This window comes from Falco naumanni, chromosome 10 (assembly GCF_017639655.2).
Source record: "Falco naumanni isolate bFalNau1 chromosome 10, bFalNau1.pat, whole genome shotgun sequence".
Taxonomy (NCBI): domain Eukaryota; kingdom Metazoa; phylum Chordata; class Aves; order Falconiformes; family Falconidae; genus Falco; species Falco naumanni.
Window position 1 is genome coordinate 17,833,176 of NC_054063.1, and position 15,643 is coordinate 17,848,818.

Below are 15,643 nucleotides of genomic sequence, written 5' to 3' on the forward strand. Positions count from 1 at the left end.
GCATGGAAAATCCAATATAAAAAGAAACAGAAGGAGGGAGTCCGTAAATGCTCATTACTGAAGTGGAGCAGCAAAACAGATGGGCATAAAGCATTTCAAAGAAGTCTTCAGTAGAGCCAATCCCATCTCAGCATCAGAATTTAACAAAACATATGAATCTGAGCCTATTGATTTTAAACATAACCCTGAGGGAGTCCATAATTATAGGATAAAACAAAATAGCAGAATAATCACCATGTGTTGATAATAAAATGATGAAAACATCCCTTAAAACAACTGGCTGGCAGATCTGTTCTTGAAGTCTGTGAAAAAGAGAATTCTAAGCACAAAACATTGGACATCACTGTTGGAATATCATGCAAAGGAGATTTTCTTGAAAACAGCTACTGGAGTAGAACCAGACTCCTTCCATATATAGGCAGAATCACTTGTGATATGTTCCTACACGGGCTGATAAAGGAAAAGGATAGAAGACTTAGCCTGGATTCAGACCAGAAAGGTCCAGGGAGAGGTCAGATATGCCAGGCATCACAGAAGAAAGTGCAGACATGTTAGCTCACCCAGTTTTCCATGTCCAAAAGACATTTGATGCCATGCACAGACATGGTTGCCTTTAGGCACAAGGGAGGCAGTCACCTTGGGCAGCAAACTACTGGGGCTGTTGCCTACCAGTTCTGCTTACAAGGAGGAAAGATGCAGATCTGTTGCCAGTCAGTGCTGCTGACAGCATGACACTCAACTTTGCAGCTCTGGGAATGCAGCAACCTCATGTTAAGGGCAAACAACGGAATATTGCCTAAACTGCCAAGAAACCCTACACCACTACTGCAAAGAGAGGTAAGTAGTCAATTACTGTCACTTCCACCTCAGTAGCAAGTTGTGCAAGTCATAGTCAAGACAGAGCCCTCTCGGCTGGATGCACTGAAAATAAGCTTCTGGTCAGAAGAGATTACATCTGTGTCCTGCCACCACTAAGGATCTATTAAAGATGAGCCTCCTGGCTTATTAAATCTGGAAAGTAAATGCCAGATAATAAAGCTTTTTTATCCACTCTCCTATGCACAGATGTTTGTGAATGTGGAGAGCCTTCTATGCTCTCCATTCCCTCAGTAATTTTACTGAGCTCAGGAAATCTTTCAGTCACTCATGTAAATATCCTGCACCCTTCTGTGCCAAGAATGACACTTACTTGAATACCGTTGATGCACAAAAGCAGTAAGAAATTATACTTTCTACAAAGCATTGTTTCAATACATTGGATTTTCATCTGAACTGAAAAGACCACAAAAAATAATTTATATAAGAACTGAAAAGTAAGTCTTCAGAAGAGCCTCAAATGAACTTGTCAAGGTTTACTTTAAAGTTTCAAATGAGAATAAAAGGGCAACAAGACAGATTTCCTACAATGGGTGATAATTTATAAAGTTTTCTAGAGCAGCACATCCTACTGATGATTCTTGGCTCTTATCTCATATGTACAGTGAAATGAAGGTGATTTACTACACAGTCACTGCAGATGAGCAAACTTTCAATCCTAGTGAGTTTATCTAGGGGTTTAAAGCTTCCCAGTGAGTTGAGTTTTACCTAAAACTTGAAACTTGCCTTCTTTGAAACAAGTATGTTCTTGATCATGCTTTCTAAAAAACAATAAAGAATAAAAACATAAACCTAAATTATGTCATTTCATGCTCCTTTGATTAAACAGACTAATTTTAAACACCTCATGTTAAATTAATATAATTATACAGCAAATGGGGTGTATGTTGGATTTGGCTTGTAGCTGTAACACAGCTTATGAACTATGTTCTTCTCCAGACTTTGCTACATTACATTTAAGCTATCAGTCTTCCTGTTTGCAAACCTGGATCCAGATTTCACTTTTCTGTACAAGAGCTTGTGGGCTCATAAATGACATCAGAAATAAATAATCTGCTATAGACATGTTTAAAACAATTGAGTTAGTTTTCATTAAGAGTTTATTGAAAAGGGGGAAAATGCAAACAGTAAAGCAATAAAAATGAACAAATGAAACACAAAACTGAAAATACTTTTTGGTTTATTTCATTTCCTGCACAAAATGAATTTTTTAAAAAAATATTTGTTTCAATAGCGTCAATAAATAACTTACTATTGGTCTAAAAAAAAAAGTAATAATATAAGAGGGCTTCAGGAGGCTAACACGGGTTTTAAAACAGAGTCAACCTAGCAAGTAAAGCTAATCCTTCCATTTTACTGGATCTATTCATTGAGCAATGAACACAAAGATATAGCAAACTGGTAGGATCATCAATAAAATCCTAACCATGTCCAGTCAGAGCTTGTCTTGACAGAGGACTTCAGGCTAAACCCTTTTAAATTTAAGACGTACAAAGCAGATTTCAGTATTTCAATCAATACTGAAATGAAAGACCCAAGATGATGACTGCTTTGGCCAAGATTTAATAAAAATCTCATGTGTGGCTCACAGCAGCCTCAGTCCTGCTCTGTCCTCTGAACCCTTCCTGTCCAGCTTGGGCCCCAAGCCACTTCCTCTTCATATAGGTTGATCTCACACCATATAAAATAATGGAGTGGTACTGCAATTTCAGCTTCAATCCTCATCTAAAAATTTTTTATGTACAAAAATTTAAGAGATAATGCTCCCAACTCCAACACAGGTTTCTCTGAGTTTCTATAGCACTGTGTAGACTGGGCTTTAGAAAAAGACCTCTACAACCACACCTGAGGCCACACTCAAAACAGCTCTTCCCTGTCAGCCTGTAGACAGGCCATCTCTATCATTCTAAAAATGAACTTAATTAAAAAGAAAGGAATAATTTCATCTGAGACAGATCTTTAGTGACAGCACGGTATGATGAAGAACTTAAATGTCAGCACAGAGCGAGTGATGTATGTAGCACACATCCATAAAAAGAATGTGTTTTTACAATCATCTTTGAAATGAAAAGTCATATGCCTATCATCAATTGATAGCCCCGACAACAGCATTCAAGAAGGCCCAGGGTAATTTAGATAATTAACAAAGCTGGACAAGTTCAGGTTCTAGAAAGAATCAGTAACTCCCAAACCCTTCTATGGGAAGAGATTGTTAATTCTATCACTTGCGGAGGACAACAATTTGTTTACTTACACAGTTACAACAGCAAACTTTTCCAAGTTTACACTCCTAACATTCCATACATTGAATTTTGCACATTCAACCAAAAAAGAAGCACAACTTAATAGTTCCTTGTAAGAAAGAGTGAGGAATTCAGACTGTAGAATTCTAATATGTAAGGAAAATCCAAGATTTCTTTTTTACTAAAAGAATAACTTTAATTATCATTTACTCAATTAATCAGACATTTGTTAATTTTTACCAAACGAAAAGTCTGTTCAATTCTTTCTGTAAGGTGTGAGCAATTAAATCTTTTGTCAAAAAGTCTCTATTTGTATCCCATAGATTTAAGGATGTGAGATACAGCCATAGGTCCACAAGTTAGCTAGCAAATTACTCCTCTAGGAAAATCAGAAAAGGTTTTTTTTATCCTCTGATATGTTTCCTGTATAAGCAGTGAGGAGCTGGGAGAGAATAAAGTAACAACTTCATGCCATTGAAAAAACTGTGAAACCACTTGATGTCATGCTTTATTCTTCCTCCAAATTGAGTGTGTTGATTTCTCTGGGTGGAAGTCTGAGAAGGATCACCATGTAGTAAAGGCACAGCAGCAAAGAAGGAAGGAAAGATTTATTTGCGCTTCTCTTTCCTCATCTTTATGCTCTAAAAGCACCAGCTACCTAACAAGGATATCTTTTTGTGGGAGGATGACAGAGAAAGGCAAGGAATATGGTAAAGAAAGACAGTGAATTTGATGACCTCCTGCTAGACCTCAGTCTAGCATCAGTCACAAACTATCTAATGAAAAGTGAAACTAGAGAAGACAATGGGGTTGTACATGTGTGAGGCTTTCATAAGATAACATGTGATTTTGAGGTTCAACCCTCATCTTCTAACAAGATTTTAGATTCCTAATTCTCTTTATTCTACCCAAATGCCTCTGAATACAGATCAGAGAGGTATTTTGCTTTATGATCACAGCTTTCATCAAGTTAACATACTAAATACACTCTCTTGGATGGGATGGTGCCTGTAGTTTGGGCATTCAGATATACCACTGGGGTACAAAATGTAGACATTAAAAGAAAACATGACATAAATCTTGCCTGTAATATATCAAAAATTGTAAGGAAATAGAACATATCTACTGCAGATTGAAGCCAGCAAAGCTAGTAATTTTAACTTTTTTTTTTCTTTTAATTGCAATGCAATATGCCTTACCGTTTGCTGCAGATCAGGTATTATAATTCGAATCACTAATGTGTTACTCTGACTGTCTTCCATTCTGCTGCTTGGCTTTTCTGCAGTTGCTCTAATTGTGTCATAAATAGTTTCTTCTTTGGAGCTGTCCGATTCAGATTCAACAGAATAGTCTGAAAAGCTTTGTGCCATTTCATCTTCACTTGATGTTGGGCTACGAGGCATGTTCAAGTTTTTTATCCTGCCAATACAAAGGAGAAAAAGATTTTACAGTTGAAGTCTTAAAAATGAATCAGCTACAAGTTTTGTTTTCTTGGAAGTAGCACACATTTAACATGTTTTATCCTCTTTTTATTTCCTTCTGTAATTTATGTGGATAGACAGAGTGTAATGGAAATAAATCTGGCTACCAATTTACTACAGAAGAGGAAGAAGGACAGCAGAAGGAAAAAAGCATAATAAAACGAAAGATGATCTTTCTTCCCAGGCACACCAGACTCCCGAAGGATCCAGAAAAAAAAAAAAATGGGCATAATTACCAGGTTCTCTACTAAATAGCACTGTTGTAAACTGTACTTAGAACTAGATCTGGCTTTGAAGCCTAGTTCTCCCAGCGCAAAAAGACATTTCAGGAAATTAATATAGGTGCTAAACTAATGTCATCCTGTACACCGAGAATCTGTACAGGTAAGGTAACAAAAGACAGTATTTTCAAATAGCAGAATCAACCCCAAAATTAAATACTACAGAGAGCAAGACAGACGCAGATGCTGCTTTGTGGTTTGTTGCTCATACAACAACCTTTAATATCAACACTACCAAAATCCATCTATTACATATATACAAACACAGATTTCAGAAACATATTTAATCTGTGGTATAGATTAGGCTAAAATGAAAGTAACGTTAATCCCAAAGTAAGGGCATTTGTGCTCCAAGGTCTCACAGTAAAAACAAACAAATATTTTCCTTCTGGTTTTTTCCAACTACAGCAGTAAAGGACTTTTTTTTGTCCCACAAACTAAAAGCTACTCCAGGAAATGAAAATTATTATTCTGTGGGAAAATAGGGAAAAAAATTTAAACTGGAAAAAATTGAAGAGACCATCATAAACTTTGCAGCGCTTGGTAACCATATACTTTTTCATTTTTTAGAAGCTAGAAAAATGTATAACATTGTTTTTCATGTTTTCCATCAGAATGCTCCCAAGACAATTTCTCTGCTTCTTAACGAAAAAAAAAAAACACCAAAAAAACCCCTCAGTTAAAAGAAAAAAAAAACAACAAAAAAACCCAAGAACAACCAATTTAACTGTCAGTCCACATTAAAAAGATACATCAAACCAAAAGTAAAGCACAGGAGGGTGAACTGACTTTACTGATGTCACTCATACCCGGTGACAGTACTGAGATATTCAAATATATGTTTTCTATAATGGTCTCACAGTAAGATCCTCCAGAGTAAATACAGTCAAACAACAGCAGGGACTAGGAGAACATCTTTACCACTGTGTTTCATGATTTAGTTCAAGGCAACTAAATAGCACAACCAGATTATGCATTCCTCTTCACCATCCAGTCATTTATATCACAACAGTTACAAAGCAGGCACAAAAGGCTACCACTGTCATTTAGCATTTTGAGATGACCATATGTTGGAGCCAGCGTTTAGACCAGAGGACAGGCAGCAGCAAGGAAGGCCTAAAGCTTGAGGTCAAGGGCAAGCATTTCCAAAGCACATCACATAAGCACATCATCAAGTCTTATTGTTATATCTGATGAAGGACAATTCCAGTGTTATTACCCTCAGCTATAATTACTAATGAAGACAAAAACTGTGCATTCAAAAATCCAAAAGCATGCCAGTTCACAGCAGCTTAATGCAATCTGTTTACAAAAGAAAACTCTTGAGGGAGTATTTCATTTTCTTAACTGCTTCACTGAACTGCAGATTAATGCAGCTCTCCAAAGCACCTTAAGTCAATAAAAAGCATAAACATTTCAATGACTTCTTTATTCATCTACCAATGCTAAATCACATGAAGTCAAAATATAGTAGGTCAATATACAGTATTAAGGAGAATAAGAGGTATAGGCCAGTGAGTGTGAGAAAAAAAGGTAGTAAGACCATCACATGGTTTGTCTCTCCCTAAAGCCATTTGAGAGAACAATATATGCCAGGGCAATGGATTCAACAGAGCAGTAAACTGCAATTATACAGCATAAAAATAAAAGAGTTAAATTAGAAAAAAAACTTCCCAAGTGGATTTTCATGCAAAAACTACCCAGAAATATCTCATTATGGAATATCAAGGCGAAATCACTAGCTGAAGAATCAGGTCCCACGTATCAAGCACTTAAGTTTAATAAATAGTGGGACAAAGATCTCCTTGGAGACTCATCAATAAGGCACAAGTCACCTGATCTTCTGCAATGCAGATTAAAAGATTAAATGTATAAACGTATCTACAGTGGCAACATAAACAGAACCTATGCCTCACCAGCGCTATGGAGAAGCAGACCATTTAAACACCTTTTTTTAAACAATACTATCTAACCACTGGAGAAACTAAACCAGCAGAGGTCCCAGTGTAGAGTAGATGCTGCCAGGGAGCACAGGTCAAGCACATCTACCTAAATCTATAGACACCTTAGGGCAATTTCATTGTTTGTCTCTTAAATGGCATTGAAATGAAGATACCACCATTTGTTAACTGGAGATGCTCACTACTATAGCTCCCACAGGAATGTTGTTATCTTTCAGGAAGCATTTCAGTTTTGTCCATGTGCTAGTCCAAAGACTTTTCCACAACGAAAACTATTAACTCAGGAAAATTAAGGCAGGCTGCCTGGCTTACCTGGGCTTGTACAGCAGAAGAAAATACAGCATCCCAAGTTCCTAATTCCCATCTGGCAATTCATTGGTTCAAAAAGATATTATATAGATAAAATACAGATTGGGTTTTGCTGACATGATTGTCTGGGAGACCTTCTTTCATTTTCTTAAAAACACAATAGATAGTATGCTTCCTATAGTTAAGCTGATTGTGTATGTGGCAATGTGATACATCAGAGGCTGCTTTTGACACAGAGAAGTGCCGAGTGAAGAAAAATTTCTCTGTAAACGAATAAAAACAGATTTCCAATGATTGTGGAAGAAAACTCACACTGGAAACTATCACCACAACAGTCTTTGCTCCTCCTCTGTCCTCTGTCTGTGATTCCAACTCCTGTACCTTGAGCCCCCCGGCAAGTCCCAGCTACAGGTGCTCTCCTTCCCTGGCCCCTGCACATGCCCTAACCACTGGCTGAACAAAGGAAGCACAAGCTCCAGCTGGTTAAACACCACTTCTGACATAAGAAGGTTGTAAAACAGCTGGACGATGAAAGAATAAAAGAATAGCTATATGCTTACCCTTATTATTGTACTTTTCCCTCCGCACCTTGCCCTTCAGCTCTGTGGGAGCACTGAGATGTTTAGTCTGCCTCTATGACTAGTGCCAGGTTATGTTTCCCAGGCCAACAGGCCACATGAAATAAGTTAAGCTCACATTGCTGCCTTCCCCTTACAGATGCTATTTTTAGATTATTTTTTTTCTCTCTCCAGCCCGCAACTTCCACAAAATCTACAGGAATTTCTTATCCTGCTATTTGTCACCACCCTACCACTAAGGAGAGTTCAAAACAGTCTACGAATAAACTAAAGAAACCCAGGGGCAAGTAGCATCTAACTTCCTTTTTCTATCAGAAAAAAAAAAAATTAAGAGCACAAAATAAACTGGAATTAAAACTGCGCAGGTATCAAAAGGCAAGAAATTCAACTCCCACAGTTTGCTCACTCTCTGTCAGAATGCTGTGCTCCACTGAGTGCAAACTGACACAGCAGGGGGAAAAAAGCAAGAGCAGTGACAGTCTGATCCGTCTTTTGGAGCCTTACAGTTGTTAAACATCATATGAAAAGAATTTATTAAATATATATGTTTAAATTTGGTTTTATCTTAATGTCTTAAATATTATAAACTTGGTATTTACTAAAGATATATTACTAAAGATTATTACTAAGATATCATTGATACAGACACACATTGGACAGGGTATCTTCATTAAACATAGATTTATTGTAAGATAAACACCACATCCGCCCTATCCAAAAATAATTTTTTTTAATCTCCAACTTAATTACATCTGTACAATTTTGTGGATCCTGCAAAGTAACAAACCCTCCTATCTAGTTTCATATTGGTAAATATAGAAAACAAAGATATATATACACACACAAAAACCCATTTTAAAAGATCTGTCCCATATAAAGTCCCCTCCTTAGTGTATCCTACACCACAAATATGGCAAGTGCAGGTGTGTTTGTCCTGTCTGCTTGGAGCAGATTCAACAGTTAATATATACCTGACAACCAACAAAAGCAAACAGCTACATGCACAGAGATCCCAATCCTCTGTGGCACTTCTCCAGCGGGAGCAGGACAATGCTGCAGCTGCAGCAAAGGCTTCCCCTGGGTTTCTGCAATGGACAAGACAACCGTAAGGCAAGAGAGAAGGAAATGCACCCTTAACACACAGACTAATGTTTGGTAGTAAAATCACAACAAAGAACATTAAAGGATGCGGTCGTTCCTTCCCCAATCTGTGAGATTTTTGTTTTGTACTGTGTGGCTGTAGGCTAGGGTTTCACAGCAGTGGTCATTTCTGACTAATCACAACAGTTATTAGTTCTCCTCTCTCTAAAATACAGCTGAGGCACACACATCAAATGTCTTGTCCAAGGCCAACGAGGCTAGATCTCAAAGCAAGGTTTCAAATTCAAGGGTCATTGGCTCCTAGTCATGATAAGAACAATCTATTTTTACATAAACATTCATTTGCACAATAACAGTCCTGTTGCCTGCAGGGAGAAGTCCTCTAGACTGCTATTGTCAGATGAGTTAAAGGTGTACCTGTGGGAATATCTCAGATACAGAGTCAGCATTGTTACGGGTTGAATAATGCGATTTAACCAGACTGTGAGAAAAGTTTGCTGTTCGAATAACTGCAACTGCTAGGAAGAGGTATTTAATAATTAACTCTGAAGAAAAACTATTGAGGAAAGGGATTTCAATCTCTGTAAAACCTGCCACAGCTCCTAACACTTGAATTCTGCAGCTTTATTTGGGATTACAGATATCAGCTCAAGAACCAGCTCACCAAGCTACTAAATTAAAATGCTGGAGAATATCAAGCACAGCCTTTTCTAATTATATTAATATTAAAACCAAAATGCATTTCAGACAGAACTGAAGATGAGAGGTACCAATCCCAACACACCACGCATTTCACACCTCTCCACATTCTGCAGAAAAGGTTGCATAGAAGAAAATCTGAATTGAAGACCAATGCCAACAGGCAATTTGAAATTTGAAGGGTCCAATCTCCAATTTACACTCTTACTTTAAAGCTTTAATGACTGGCATTACCTCCCAAAGAGCAATCCCACCCTCCCTCACACCCCAGACCACTCCACTCTTGCCCACAGAGTGCTTTGATCTCTGCACTAACACAAACAGTGAAGCAGAACAAAGGTTCCAGGATCCAGGTTAAACTCCAGCTTTTTTGTTTTGGGAGGTTAGTTTCAGTATCCGCCACGTCTCTGAACTGGATCACCATGCAAATGTTTGCATAAGCAGCAGAAAGAAGATGGCAGAGGGTCAAAAGCAAACAACTGGGGCATGAAAGGGAAGAAGCACCTTTTCCAAAGGCACTATTAATGCTTACCAGCATAAAGTGATTCTGAGAAACCACTACCTAAGCGACAGGAAAGAAATCTACATTAAATACAGCCATCTGATTAACTCCGATGAAAATATTTTGATTATTAGGACCGAAATACTGTAAGACCGAACAGGACAGCTTACTGAAGGCCACCGATGCACAATTTATCCACGCAAATGCAAAACTTAGAACAATACCACAAAATCTACAAGCAGAAAAACAGAACGCGTACAAGGAATGCTAACCAGCCCATAGCAAAATCTCAGGGAAACAAGGCATTGGAGCTCCCCCTGTTCTTCCAGGCCCACCAAACAAGTAGGTAGCTTCGGTGTTGATGTGACACCATATGAAGTTGCGCTGGTCAGGCTCCAGATCTGGGGGCCTTCTGCAAAAGGGCCAGCACAGTCTCCAAAGCTATTTTTCTCCTGCTAGGGAAAATAAAGGCCAGGCAGCAAAACTAAGCACCACTCCCTAGGCACGCCTCTAAGTATGCTTCCTTGGCAATGCCCCTCACATAGAGGACACACAGATGAGGTGCTACCAGGCTCAGCACTTTCCGATCTCTGCGGGCTTTCATGCTGCTGACACATCTCCCTGCTGCACTGCAACACAGCCCACATGCTATTGCAGACACTGACTTGGGCTAAATCACAACAAACACGTTCTTGGGACTCAGAAGACATCCAAGAATCAGCAAGGTCTACTTCATGCCACGTGGCCTTAGGGCGAGAGAGCAGCTCCTGATCTGATTTTATTTAGAAGTATAGATGTAGTTTCAGAGATTGAAAAATAAAGAACAATGACATGTATGAAGGCTCTAAGAAAGTTAATCCACTATCCTGTAGTTCCCTTCATCTGCCTCTGTAAAATGGGGCAACTTATTCTTGAGTCTTCTTTAAAGCACGTCCACTCTGCAGAAGACAGTGGTATAAAACCAAATCACTCCATGTTATTCGAAAAAATCCCCCTCCACAGTAATTACCTAAACAAATTTAATCATACATTATTTTGCTGTTCACAACCCCCATAATTATGGTTTTATTCCCTATACACTGGTCCTTCACTTAAATTTACTTTGGTTACACTGTCTGCTAATGCATTTTTGATCTCTCTGTTAAATAACTGAAACACCCAAATAAATATTTTAGAAGATGTGTGCTGAAGCACAAGTACTGACATACCAGAACACCAAGTAAAATTCTTTCTTTACTTTTTTCTGAAGCTGTTGATTCTCAGCATGGCATCTCTTACTTCAAAACTTAATTACATTCATTTGAAATTTGTATTGAAAAATCAATGATCATATTCATTTGTTCGCACTGGCACCACCAGAAGATTCTTCTTACTGCCCTATTTAAGGGCAGATTTATGAAATCCTTGATTTCTTTGCTAGGTGATCTGCACAGATAACAAACAGTTTTGCAAAAGGTCTCAGGAGTGACACTTTTTCCCCCTTTTTTTAGGAAAAAAAAGAAGAAATTTGAGTGAACCTGCTCCTTATTTCTGAGGCAGCTTGTTATCCCTTGTTCATGTGTATTTGCACAGCACAGACTTGCCAAGAGGCTAAGCCCCATTAACAGCTGGTATTCAGTGTTTTAAATGCCAACATCATATGATTAAAATGGGTCTTAAGATAAGACAGTAAGAAAGTAATTTTTTTTATTTTATTTTTTTAAAACAGACGTACTTCACCATTAGTACACCTGTGCATATACCAAATCTACACACATAACCTACTGCTGCAAATACAGGGTAGTTTTCTAAGAGTTTCCAAGTAGCTTTGGATACTAAAATTCTCCATTGTCCTTTGTCTACTTAGTATTTATTTTCCTTGTAAACTATTCAGCCAATCATGGTATCTTCACAGAAAGGCTTAAGTTCAATCCTGCAGATGCAAAGAGAGATTTTGGGGAAGAATAGATAGAAACAATACAGGAGACAAGAAACTTACTGTACTGAATGAGCAAGGCTGGAAGACAGGCAGAGAAGCAGATTTAGAAAAAGCTTAAAAACACTTGAAATAGAAGTTCAGCATGAGGAAACGAGAAAACATTTGACGTAGGAGTTCGACATGAGAAAATAGTACCTGCTAGAAGAAAGAGGAACTGCATGTACAGTCTGGTTAAAATGGTTAAAAATCTTTACAAAACACAAAAGATACAAATATATTACTAGGGGAAACATAGCAAGTATTTGTAATTGTTAACCACAGTAAAGTTTACAGTTAAGGCCAACTCCCACTGGCAATATAGTATCTTAAATGCCTTCTTATAAGCACCTGCAAGGTTTCCAGTGCAATTCTGTCTGACCTTTATTTAAAGGTCATTCTTTCAGACAAGGAATTACTACCAGCTCCCACCCCCCACCCCCCACCCCAAGTCCTGAGGCAGGTAGCTTCAAGGCTTTGTTCATTGCTATATTTGTTTTTAATATGGCCTCTAGTTTTGTACATTTATTAGAATTACCATTTTCCAATAGACAAACAACAGTACTCAAAAGACATTCTTTAAATACTGTTGCAATGGATACTACAATTTACCTAGGACAAAATCATAATGCACTTTGAAGTGTGACATAACAAACTGGTTCCCACAGTGATTGCATAGTTACTTGTAAGAACAATTTTCAATTTGAAAATTCCTCTGTTCAGGATGTATTAATCCAGAATTCTAAAACACTTTAAACAGATGTTATGCAAAAGAAGCTAAATAAGTAGCAACTAAATAACTAATTCAAATACAATGAAAACCAACACAACTTTTTAAGAAAAGGTACCAAGCTTATTATCCCAGATAGCAAAGTTCACCAGCATCCCAGGTCTGAGATGTGTCATCTTGAACTCATAAATTCAATACCCCTTTCTAAGCCAGTAGAGTTGGATCTGTCATATAATCTTTATATTGTTGACCTTGCTAGGAGCAAAATATATGGAGTAACCTTCTGAGATCCTTTATAAGCAATTTCCTACCTTGCATGGAGAATGAATCATGTATGTGAACCCACTGCAGTCAACAGAATTACTTTAGGAATAGCTCCAACAAGACTCAAGACCTGCATTTTGTATTAATGAGCAAAACAACAGCCAGAGTAAGCTATGAAAAAACAAGAAACACTGAAAATTTTATCCGGTTCTGGATCCAGTAAGGCATTTCTTCATAATATGACAGATTTTCAGTTATCAAACCAGGAAAATATGCCACAGATTCAGCTGTTACACTGACTCTGTCCCCAGTCTAAAGTATAAATTATAAATATTTACTCTCATGAAGCATATCTGCATATAGTAACTGGAGATTTCAAAGCTGCAAACTTCAGCAATGAAAAAAAAAAAAAAAAAACCAACACCCAAACTCCCCTTCAGTTAACTAAATGGAGAGTGATGCAATGTGAGGAACTAGCTATGAATTCTTCTCTAACGTGAGAGTATTACACCACATCAATTTTAAAAAGTTGTTATCTATTTATAAAAGATGGATATAATGATCATTTTGGTTTCCCCAGAAATTTTCTTTACAAAACAGAAGCACGCAGGGCAAGCAATTTTATTTTCTAACTTTTCTGTTTCCAACCTCCGATTGCACGTTACTACATAAATATCAAAATCATTAGAATATGTTGGAAGGAAAAGCACATAAGAGAATTTAAAAATATTTACATCAGGAATTTGAAAAAATGAAAAGCTTGTTGAGCATACCTCAGGTTCATCTGCCTGGTGGGCAAAGCAGCTTAGTTGCTCACTAATTTGCATTTTATGTTTATCGACCTTTTTCCTCTTTATCCATAAAGAAAATATTTTTGTGGTAATTCAAATACAAACATAATTAAACATTAACACAAAAGCACTGTTGCTGTCTTGTTACATAAATTAGACCAGGCCCTGAGACTAGATAAAGCAGATTCTCTCTTCTTACATATGGGTTAGCATTTAGAGTTTGCTATAAAATCTAACTTGAATTTTCTTCAGATGCGATCTTGTTATTTGCTGTGTTGCCAAAAATAGTCTTATTGCTTGTATTATTTTAATCAAAGAAATAATATGCTAGTTAAAAAAGCAAAGCTTCAAATAGATGTTTTATTTTTCTTATAAACTGGCAAGTTATCTTTGTCTGAGAGCTGGTTGAAAAAAATGCTATTACTCTTTCTTGATGTGTGTGTTGGGATTTTTTCTTGTTCAGTTTCAACAAATTCATTTTTATTTCAACTCAGTGGGAAACACCCCTTTGTAGAGGACACCAAGTACCCAACATCTTCAGCAGCCTGCTAGGTGGGATTTGGGGGCATAGATCTCAGACTCTAGCTCTGCAAATCTGGGGCAGTCCCCCCCTCAAAGTGCCCTGCAGTTGGAGATTTCCAAGTTATGCCACTGCAGTGCAATGCTCTAGGGGACACCGAAATACAGGAGTTCTGTCCAAAAGTCCAAAGAATTCAAGTTTTGAAATATAGCAATCCTCCACAAAACAGAAGGTTTTTTTCTTTATATAGATCTGCTTAACTACAACAGTTTGCAAGATGTCACACACAGAGACCGGTTTCACTGATCAGCTTCCATTTGTAGTTAGGCTTCATTTGAATTACTAATACGAGGGTTGAGAAATCTCAGGTCAGGAGCAGTTGCACAAACATAAGTCGTGATCATTTTTTTTCACGTCGGTGAGTATATTGGCAATACACAAGGCAATATAGTAGGTGAATAAATGTCCAGTTCAGCTGCTGCCTTAATTTCTGAGCAGCTGAGCAGGAACAAGCCCTGGCCTCAGTTAGGACCATTAAACCAACTTACATAGAGAGGAGGGAAGAAAGGCAGAACGAACTACCTGGCCTTCATATATTTAATTCCTTTTCTTATTCAAGAGAGAAGCAACAAAAAAATGGTGACCCAGAAAGAATGTGCACACTGTAGAAGAACTAGGGCAGGTGACCAGCCCTTGGTTCAGTCAAATTCCAGTGTAAGCAATGCCACGTGCAGTGTCCTCACTATCTCTGTGCCCATCTGTGTATGTCTGCAGTAGATATCCCTGCTTCCCAGTGACAGATGGTCTCTGGGCTTCTCTTATCCTAGTTAGAGAAAAACTTAATGATTTTTTTCAGGGGAAATTTTGAAAAAGGAGCCTGCATCCTGCCTGCTTATTTTCCAGCCCAAGGTAAGCATATCTTGGGCTTTAACTTACACTTTAACTTACACTCCAGCCTGTGCAAACAAGCCTGTTCTCATGGCACAATTAAGGACACTCTTTAGGATTGTGTATATGAACGACGATAGTGACAGCAGACTGGGGAAAAATATCTGTAGGCTCAGAAAGGTTAAGCAATCTGCCAAGATCACCCAGTTAGCACAGTGATTCTGTAGAAGAACTGAGAAACAAATAATTCTCTTGACCTTTAAGATTTTGATTCAACTCACTGTAAGTATAAGAAATTCATTTTTACCAAATTATATGTAGCCGAAGTTTAGGCAATCAAGCCACAACAAACTGATTAAAAGAACCAGTTTTCTTCACTGACTACCAACACTTAATTATTACTTTTAGTACACTGCTTGAGAAATAAAAGATCACTTCTTATGTAAGAAGAAAACAGAATGAGAT

At 37.7% G+C, this 15,643-nt stretch overlaps 1 protein-coding gene across 9 annotated transcripts in view; it reads right to left on the bottom strand.

Annotated features, from left to right (window-relative positions):
• SHANK2 (SH3 and multiple ankyrin repeat domains 2) overlaps positions 1–15,643 on the bottom strand; it is a 354,480-nt gene that overhangs the window by 304,909 nt on the left and 33,928 nt on the right. For all 9 annotated transcript variants that reach the window (XM_040608429.1, XM_040608432.1, XM_040608431.1 and 6 more), the window contains exon 4: positions 4,319–4,538. In XM_040608429.1, coding sequence (XP_040464363.1) covers positions 4,319–4,522 — 204 coding nt within the window. In that variant the 5' untranslated portion in view covers positions 4,523–4,538. The remainder of the gene's footprint in view (positions 1–4,318; positions 4,539–15,643) is intronic.